The sequence below is a fragment of the Hyperolius riggenbachi genome, chromosome 10 (assembly GCF_040937935.1).
Source record: "Hyperolius riggenbachi isolate aHypRig1 chromosome 10, aHypRig1.pri, whole genome shotgun sequence".
NCBI lineage: Eukaryota > Metazoa > Chordata > Amphibia > Anura > Hyperoliidae > Hyperolius > Hyperolius riggenbachi.
Genome location: NC_090655.1, coordinates 195,557,610 through 195,568,034, shown reverse-complemented (window position 1 = coordinate 195,568,034; position 10,425 = coordinate 195,557,610). Strand labels below are relative to the sequence as shown.

The 10,425-nt window shown below is 42.9% G+C and overlaps 1 protein-coding gene across 1 annotated transcript in view; it reads right to left on the bottom strand.

Annotated features, from left to right (window-relative positions):
• Positions 1–9,317: 9,317 nt before the first annotated feature.
• ZDHHC5 (zinc finger DHHC-type palmitoyltransferase 5) overlaps positions 9,318–10,425 on the bottom strand; it is a 92,010-nt gene continuing 90,902 nt past the window's right edge. The window contains exon 12 of the mRNA XM_068255545.1: positions 9,318–10,139. Within this exon, the coding sequence (XP_068111646.1) occupies positions 10,004–10,139 (136 nt within the window). The 3' untranslated portion in view covers positions 9,318–10,003. The remainder of the gene's footprint in view (positions 10,140–10,425) is intronic.

Here is a 10,425-nt window from a genome sequence, read left to right as displayed (position 1 = left end):
GCCTCATGCTACGTACACACATGCGACAACGATCGTTCGTTGTCAACGACGAACGATCTTTTAATTGACGAAAGAACGACCGAAGTAAAGTTAGTTGTAAAAAGTATGTAACGATCACATCGTTAGAACGAACGTTACACCACGTAAAAGCACTTAATGCGCCTGCGCATAAAATTGTAAAGTTCCTTGGAGAAAAAGTGAAATGCGCATGTCCAGCCTGGTACGAACGATCGTTTCCAACGATGTGCCACTTTTGCTAACGATCGTCGGTGGTAAAAATCCGCCAAGACAGAACTTTGTTTTGTAGCGATTTGCCTCGTTCGTCGTTTGCCTTAATAGTCGTTGGTTCGTTTTTTGTAACGATCGTCGTTGGTAAAGATCGGGGAACGATCGTTACAAACGACTATAGTCGCATGTGTGTACGCACCTTTAGACAACCTCTGAGGCCGTCACAGAGCAGCTGTATTTGTACTGACATTAGATTACATGCAGGTGCACTCTATTAAGTCATTAGCACTCATCAGACAAGGTCTATGGGCAACTGACTGCACTCAGACCAAAGGGGGCTGAATCATTATGCACACCCCACTTTGCAGTTATTGTTTTGTAAAAAATGTTTGGAATCGTATGATTTTCGTTCCACTTCTCACGTGTACACCACTTTGTACTGGTCTTTCACGTGGAACTCCAATAAAATTGATGCATGTTTGTGGCAGTAATATGACAAAATGTGGAAAATTTCAATACTTTTGCAGACCACTGTATGTATGTAAAAATCTATTAACCCTTCGCACACTCACATGCAAATGTTCACACAATTGCATTCACAGATTCACTCATCCAGGCACAACTGTTATCCCTACAGCTAAATTAAAAGCCAGGGTTTTAGTTCACAGAAGAATGCATTCTTATGCTTAATCACCTATACTGCGCAGAAGTACCCAGGTAAACATAGGTGTCCTAACTCTGGCCCTGTAACATGCATAGTGCAGACATGCAAACACATTCATTGCATCAAACCTATCAATGGATTAGGAGCACACATCCTAACTTCCTCTCCTGGGAAAGACAGTGCATCTTACCAATCGCACAAGGGAGCTAATGTTATGTGTCCATGTGCACAATGCGCATACACCAGCATAAGCTGTCTGCATGCTGACAAACATACAGGGGAAGGGGGAGTGCACCGAATTGGACCCTAGCCACAGGGGTCAATGATAAGAATAAACATACATATATCCAGGCACATCGCCTCTAGTTAGGACATTAAATAAATTATTAGGGAAAGGGAGGTGCTGAAGGGGGTGTGGCTAGAAAACAGCAAAAATCTATTAACCCTTCGCACACTCACATGCAAATGTTCACACAATTGCATTCACAGATTCACTCATCCAGGCACAACTGTTATCCCTACAGCTAAATTAAAAGCCAGGGTTTTAGTTCACAGAAGAATGCATTCTTATGCTTAATCACCTATACTGCGCAGAAGTACCCAGGTAAACATAGGTGTCCTAACTCTGGCCCTGTAACATGCATAGTGCAGACATGCAAACACATTCATTGCATCAAACCTATCAATGGATTAGGAGCACACATCCTAACTTCCTCTCCTGGGAAAGACAGTGCATCTTACCAATCGCACAAGGGAGCTAATGTTATGTGTCCATGTGCACAATGCGCATACACCAGCATAAGCTGTCTGCATGCTGACAAACATACAGGGGAAGGGGGAGTGCACCGAATTGGACCCTAGCCACAGGGGTCAATGATAAGAATAAACATACATATATCCAGGCACATCGCCTCTAGTTAGGACATTAAATAAATTATTAGGGAAAGGGAGGTGCTGAAGGGGGTGTGGCTAGAAAACAGCAAAAATCTATTAACCCTTTGCACACTCATTTATTTAATGTCCTAACTAGAGGCGATGTGCCTGGATATATGTATGTTTATTCTTATCATTGACCCCTGTGGCTAGGGTCCAATTCGGTGCACTCCCCCTTCCCCTGTATGTTTGTCAGCATGCAGACAGCTTATGCTGGTGTATGCGCATTGTGCACATGGACACATAACATTAGCTCCCTTGTGCGATTGGTAAGATGCACTGTCTTTCCCAGGAGAGGAAGTTAGGATGTGTGCTCCTAATCCATTGATAGGTTTGATGCAATGAATGTGTTTGCATGTCTGCACTATGCATGTTACAGGGCCAGAGTTAGGACACCTATGTTTACCTGGGTACTTCTGCGCAGTATAGGTGATTAAGCATAAGAATGCATTCTTCTGTGAACTAAAACCCTGGCTTTTAATTTAGCTGTAGGGATAACAGTTGTGCCTGGATGAGTGAATCTGTGAATGCAATTGTGTGAACATTTGCATGTGAGTGTGCGAAGGGTTAATAGATTTTTGCTGTTTTCTAGCCACACCCCCTTCAGCACCTCCCTTTCCCTAATAATTTATTTAATGTCCTAACTAGAGGCGATGTGCCTGGATATATGTATGTTTATTCTTATCATTGACCCCTGTGGCTAGGGTCCAATTCGGTGCACTCCCCCTTCCCCTGTATGTTTGTCAGCATGCAGACAGCTTATGCTGGTGTATGCGCATTGTGCACATGGACACATAACATTAGCTCCCTTGTGCGATTGGTAAGATGCACTGTCTTTCCCAGGAGAGGAAGTTAGGATGTGTGCTCCTAATCCATTGATAGGTTTGATGCAATGAATGTGTTTGCATGTCTGCACTATGCATGTTACAGGGCCAGAGTTAGGACACCTATGTTTACCTGGGTACTTCTGCGCAGTATAGGTGATTAAGCATAAGAATGCATTCTTCTGTGAACTAAAACCCTGGCTTTTAATTTAGCTGTAGGGATAACAGTTGTGCCTGGATGAGTGAATCTGTGAATGCAATTGTGTGAACATTTGCATGTGAGTGTGCGAAGGGTTAATAGATTTTTGCTGTTTTCTAGCCACACCCCCTTCAGCACCTCCCTTTCCCTAATAATTTATTTAATGTCCTAACTAGAGGCGATGTGCCTGGATATATGTATGTTTATTCTTATCATTGACCCCTGTGGCTAGGGTCCAATTCGGTGCACTCCCCCTTCCCCTGTATGTTTGTCAGCATGCAGACAGCTTATGCTGGTGTATGCGCATTGTGCACATGGACACATAACATTAGCTCCCTTGTGCGATTGGTAAGATGCACTGTCTTTCCCAGGAGAGGAAGTTAGGATGTGTGCTCCTAATCCATTGATAGGTTTGATGCAATGAATGTGTTTGCATGTCTGCACTATGCATGTTACAGGGCCAGAGTTAGGACACCTATGTTTACCTGGGTACTTCTGCGCAGTATAGGTGATTAAGCATAAGAATGCATTCTTCTGTGAACTAAAACCCTGGCTTTTAATTTAGCTGTAGGGATAACAGTTGTGCCTGGATGAGTGAATCTGTGAATGCAATTGTGTGAACATTTGCATGTGAGTGTGCGAAGGGTTAATAGATTTTTGCTGTTTTCTAGCCACACCCCCTTCAGCACCTCCCTTTCCCTAATAATTTATTTAATGTCCTAACTAGAGGCGATGTGCCTGGATATATGTATGTTTATTCTTATCATTGACCCCTGTGGCTAGGGTCCAATTCGGTGCACTCCCCCTTCCCCTGTATGTTTGTCAGCATGCAGACAGCTTATGCTGGTGTATGCGCATTGTGCACATGGACACATAACATTAGCTCCCTTGTGCGATTGGTAAGATGCACTGTCTTTCCCAGGAGAGGAAGTTAGGATGTGTGCTCCTAATCCATTGATAGGTTTGATGCAATGAATGTGTTTGCATGTCTGCACTATGCATGTTACAGGGCCAGAGTTAGGACACCTATGTTTACCTGGGTACTTCTGCGCAGTATAGGTGATTAAGCATAAGAATGCATTCTTCTGTGAACTAAAACCCTGGCTTTTAATTTAGCTGTAGGGATAACAGTTGTGCCTGGATGAGTGAATCTGTGAATGCAATTGTGTGAACATTTGCATGTGAGTGTGCGAAGGGTTAATAGATTTTTGCTGTTTTCTAGCCACACCCCCTTCAGCACCTCCCTTTCCCTAATAATTTATTTAATGTCCTAACTAGAGGCGATGTGCCTGGATATATGTATGTTTACTGTATGTATGTATGTACAATTTTTTTCATACATACACCCCATTCATTCATACTTAAATATAATATTGTATGGCGGAGCTAATCATTGATGAAACCATTCATTAAATATTGTAAATCAACAAAAAATAATGTAAATAAATGGGTGAATTTATGAATTAAAATAAGTAAATTGATAAATGCATAAATTCAGTTGATGGGGTTTTGAAAAATAGGGTACATATGTGCAAGTAACAATAACATTTAATTAGTTTATCTAAGTGATTATACTACAGGTCTAATTGTTGTTATAGTACCATATCAGAAAATGTATACTTTGAAAATTTTCTATACACATACCTCCCAACTTTTAGAGATAAGAAAGGACACTAAAGCCACACCCCTAATCACGCCCTTGGCACACCCCTAGTGCACATTACCATGAAGATTTCATAAGAAAAGTATGTTTTCTAATTTAAATCACACTGGGCTTTTCTTCTCTGGTTCATTATCCTTCAAATTAACATTTGAAAATAAGAAATATATTGATTTAAAGGATGGGAATAGCATTTAGAGTGAATTAAATATATTTTACATGAGAAAAATACATATATTTACACAGATCTGTACAAAGAAAGACTGGGTTCCCAAAGAGGGACTGTCCCTCCAAAAGAGGGACAGCTGGGAGCTATGGCTATACATAGTCAAAGTAGAACTTGAGAAACAATTGCGTCTCTTAATTGGTGTATTGACACCTGTTATTTTGTGGTGCATGTGTATATAAAATTGGTATGGAGTGCGACCTGGGCTGGATGTACAATCTGTGGAGGGATGGGAAATAGGCGTGGTAAAGTAGCCATACATCTAGTGATGTATGGGCAGATTCGACCGAGAGACAAATCTCTCTTATTGGCCCTGTGCGCCCCCGTGCCCCTCTAATGTAATCTCCCCTGTTCCAAAGTGTATACATTACTTCTCTGTGGCCTCCGCTTGTCCCCGCCGACTTCCGGGATTCCTCTTCCACATAAACGTGCGACCCACGTGGTTTCCTAGTAAGGGCACGCATGTGTGACGTCAAACGCCGCACCCTTACCAGGAAACCACATGGGGCGTGCGTGTATGCGGAAGAGGAGAATGCGCCTGGAGCAGCAGGGAACAAGCAGAGGCCGCTGACAGGTAATGTATACCTTACACGGGGCACCGAGGGGACATTGACATTAGGGGGGCACAGCGGCAAGGCGACGGATGGTTTTGTGATCATCGGGAAATTGCACACCATTCCTGCCGCGCACCTAACCAACTTTGGCCCGACATCTTGCAGCATGCGCTATTGACAATGCGACCAATTTCTGTCCCGAAATTGGTTGCTTTGTCGGTCCAGCATGCACTTGGCGGCACCGATTTTCATCCAATAATCAAATTGGTCGATCAGCCGCCAAGTCGCCTGATGTATGACCACCTTAAAGGAAACCTTAACTGAGAAGGATGTGCATTTTTTCCCTTTAAAATAATACCAGTTGCCTGACTCTCCGGCTGATCCTGTGCCTCTAATAGTTTTAGCCACAGCCCGTCAACAAGCATGCAGATCAGGTGCTCTGACTGAAGTCAGACTGGATTAGCTGCATGCTTGTTTCAAGTGTGATTCAGCCATTACTGCAACCAAAGATCAGCAGGACTGCCAAGCAACTGGTATTGTTTAAAAGGAAACATTCAAAGCCATCTCGGTTAAGGTATCCTTTAAAAGAAACAAAGCATGCATACCACAACAAAAAAACTCAAACAATAACAATCATATACCGTTACAGATTAAAAATGATGCAAATATATAAAAACTAGCAAGTTGTATACTCTATATTGAAATTAAAAGAGGCAACTGACAAAAGTGTGAGATCAAATACACAAAAAGGCATAAAATATCTGTAGAACAGAGACAACCTGAATAACTAATTCAGTAAAGCTTTTGTCCATGTTGTAATACTGCTGGGGAAAAATAGTTGAGCATCTGCACAATTGCTGTTGGGAGTGAAAAAATACTTCTGTTTCAGAGTTACCAGTTTAGGGAACTGAAGTAAGAGGTATACGGAGGCTGCCATATTTATTTACTTTTAATCAATACCAGTTGCCTGGCAGCCCTGCTGGTCTATTTATCTGCAGTAGCATCTGAATAACACCAGAAACAAGCATGCAGCTAGTCTTGTCAGATCTGACTTTAAAGTCGGAAACACCTGATCTGCTGCATTCTTGTTCAGGGGCTATGGCTAATAGCATTAGAGGCAGAGGATCAGCAGGACTGCCAGGCAACTGGTATTGATTAAAAGGAAATAAATATGGCAGCCTCTGTATACCTCTTACTTCAGTTCCCCTTTAAAGGTGTGAGGGTGGAAATGTGGAGGTGAGTTCAAAGGGATGGAAAAAACAAAAGTGTGGGGTGAAAGCATGGAGGAGAAATAAAAGGGTGGGGTGCAAGTATGGAAAGGAGATTGATACTTCATACTTTTCCCCAACACCTTGAATCTCCTCCTCCCCTCCAGGTTTGCACACCTAGACACCAGAAGTGTGAGGGACATGGAGGCTGCCTGGCTGTCCTGCTTTTGCCTGTAATACATGCAGCCATAGACCCTGAACGAGCGCATGCAGATCAGAGGTTTCTGACTGGACTTAGATGCATGCTTGTTTCAGGTGTGTGATTCGCAGACTACTGATACCTAAAGGTATCAGCAGAACACCAGGTAACTGGTATTAATATGACAGCCTCCACATTGCTTTCACTTCCGGTGTCCTTTAACCTCTTCAGGACCCTAGGCTTAAACCCCCCTAGTGACGGGCCATTTTTTTTTTTACAAAAAAGGCCACTGCAGCTTTAAGGTCCGCACAACTCAGCACACAAGTGATTCCCCCCTTTTCTTCCCACCTCTGTTGGTGGGGTCTGATCGCTCCTCCAATGTTTTTTTTTATCTCATTATAAATATTTATTTTATAATTTTATAAATACATTTTGCAGTTTTTTGTTTTTTTATACTATTTATTCCCCAGCCCTCCCTCCCCCCGCCAATCACAGTGATCAGCTGTCATAGACTTCAGCCTATGACAGGCGATCACTGCAGTGCCTTCCAGGGGGACAGCTGTGTCACACGGCTGTCCCTAGTGCAGTACTTCCTTAGATTGCAGCGCTGTACTAAGTAAATAGACGTCTAACAGTCTCCAAGTGGCGATCGCCGCTGGGAGGCTGATGGCGGAGCGGAGCTCCTTCATTCATGCAGCATGCGGGATCTCTTTCAAATCCACGCCCCAGGACTTGACGCCAATTGGTGTTAGGCGGTCCTGGGGCTGTCGTGCGGTCGTAGGGGGGTTAACCTCCCTGGCGGTAACCCCAAGCTACGCTCGGGCTAGCCGCTGGGTGCTCAATGCAGAGCAATGGCATGCAGCAGGCGTTTTTACTCCCCTCCCGGGGGATCCAGACTCTGGTAACCATTCTTCTTCTTGTCCTCAGAGGCTCTGAATCACTCTGGTGAGATCGCCGTCTGTGATCTCACTACCGAGTTACAGTGCCACCCAGAGGACGGAGGGAAAATTGCAGCGTTGGATTCCAGGGAGGTAAGTGCTGGGGCCGCTGCAGGCATTCCGGCAGCATGACTTTTTCCTGATTTTGGGATCTGTAACGACCCTAAAATCTGGAAATAATCATACCGCCAGGGAAATTAAACTCCTCTCACCTCCATACCTAAATCTCCACACCTTTTATCTCCCCTGCATACTATCACCCTCAAACCTTTAATCATTAGCCCGAATTCAGGAATTCCAACGATCCCCAATACTCACTATGCATGACTCTGATATGTGTATTAGTCTACATATACTTAATTCTGATGCAACTGTACTGTCTTGATGTTGATGAATGAAAGATTGGTTTTCAACCCCAAAAAGAAAACAGATACATACTATGTGTTTTTATGCAGCTGAGTGCGAGGTGAGAAGGCATGAGAAGGTATGGACTGGTGTTACCAGCTAAAATAGTTTACAGAGTGATCTCTGACCTGACAGTTTGTTTTATAGATAGAACTATTGGGACTTGCTGCAACATTTTTTCCTGGCATCTTTCCACTTATTTATATATAAAGAAATGATACATAAATACGGTACATGCTTGGAGTGCTTGGATGACAGTTAAAGCGGACCTGAACTCAAAACTTCCTCTGTGCTCTAAAGATAAGCAACAGCATAATAACATTTAGGTCGCATTCACAGTAGGACGTTGCGGTTTAATGCAACGTTAAAGTCGCAACATGTCTGCGTTAAGAGGTAGCGCACTGCAAGTTTCCACAACGCAACATTTTTCAACGCGACTTTAACGGCGCACTGTGAACGGCCCATAGGATTAACATTGCAGTGCTGTAAGCTGCGTTATAAGACTTCATAACGCAGCTCCGCAATGTGGCACTGTAAATGCGACCTTAAACAAAAACATTTCTTTTGTTACAGCTTACAGAACTCCTGAACTAAATCTGTAGTGTGTCTACTCCCTGCTTTCATGGAAGCAGACAAAGGGTTAACATCCTGTGTTTACATATACATATTAGCTATGTTTTCTGAGGACTGATGAATTTCTGTGCTGACAGATCAAATTACACTTGTGATTACTTATGGATGAGGGGGAATTAGACAGGCTTTTTTCTCTAAAAACCCATAGGGTGCATTTCTCTTTGCTTTCCGTGTGTCCTGTGCAAAAGTTCAGGTCCACTTTAAAGTGAACCTGAAGGGGAAAAAAAGTGCCCCTTGGGGGTACTTACCTCAGGAGTGGGAAGCCTCTGGAACCTTAAGAGGCTTTTACTCGTCCTCAGCAGAGGTGATCCAGCAATGGGACTCCAAGAAAGTCCACTTGTTGGTGCTCATCACTATTGTATATAGGCGGACTAGTGGTTTACCATTTGGGCTCCGGCGTAAATAGCCAGGCTTGCGAATACGCTGTAGAGTGGACCTGAATGGACTCTGCTATTTCCAGCAGAGCCTGGGCGGAAAGCCACTATAGTGCGCCTGCATGCAGTGGTGATTAGTACCAACAAGCGGACTTTCGAGGGTCCCTGCACATTGTGTGGTTATAACATACACGCCCCAGTATGAAATCAGTGGCTACAGATTTCTACACAACAGTTTTTAAAAAGAAAAATGTGCACGCAGTCATCTCATGTATGGACAGTTTTGTCTTTTATTTTTTTAATGAAATAATAAAAATGAAGGCACCCACCCCCATGTCTTCCTGGTACGGGAAGGTGGGGCAGTACTTATTGCCTGCTCCCCAGCTGTAAAATAATATCATATATTTTATCTGTATTTATAAACTTGTGCATATCATGTTCCTTCTCCACTGAAATAAAAAAGAACAATTATATAAAACATTAAAAAAAAAAAAAAAGAAAAAAAAAAAGATTTCACCCCAATTTCCACGCAAAAGGAAAAAAAAAATCTGACTGAAAACCAATCACCAGCTTTAAATAGAATGGAAGTTGTAATATTCCCTGGAACCTGTATACATAATATAGCACACCACCAACTACCTGAAGGCGATGGAAGAGTCAGGAAATGAAGTTAGATTACCGTTAACGGATAAAAGACAGATGGCGCTCTGTAAAAACACAAAGTTTTTTTGGGAGACTTGAGGTCCTTTTTCTGCCATATAAAACAACATGTGACTTAAAAAAAAAAAAATGTTGGTGTGGTTTTTAAAACCATATAAAAAGTAGAGTGAAGCAGAACCCCACAGCCTGGGTACTGGAGGACACAGGAGAGCATCCAAATTGGCAGTCGACGAGTCTGATGCTGATAATGGGTCATGTGGACCATCTATGGGTCCAAAAGTTCTAGTTTCTCTCTTTTTCATACAGATATTTCATATGTAGTTCCTCCAACACCTGACACAGTTTTTACCCCACCTGGGCGTGAAGGACTAACTGGAGGAGAGACAGTTGTTTGGCCATTGCTGCGAGAATGTGCCGACTTGGAAGAGTCATCCCTGCAAAGACAAAAAAACAGCACAAGATACATGATATGTTTATTGTTCATGAATGAAAGAGAGAGTCCGTGGCTTAGAGGCTCCACCACAAAATATCTTTCAACATGGTTAGTGCTAATGCTTAACATTGTCTACACACACAGGATGATGGTTTATGACCCAGTTTTTAATGTTCAGACTGGAGGACAGTCTAGATTTGGCATATCTAGGCTCTGCCTACCTAATACATTGTGGATTTTCACAAGCTAATCACTAATGTATTTCCCTGTGATGAGTTGCCATCAGA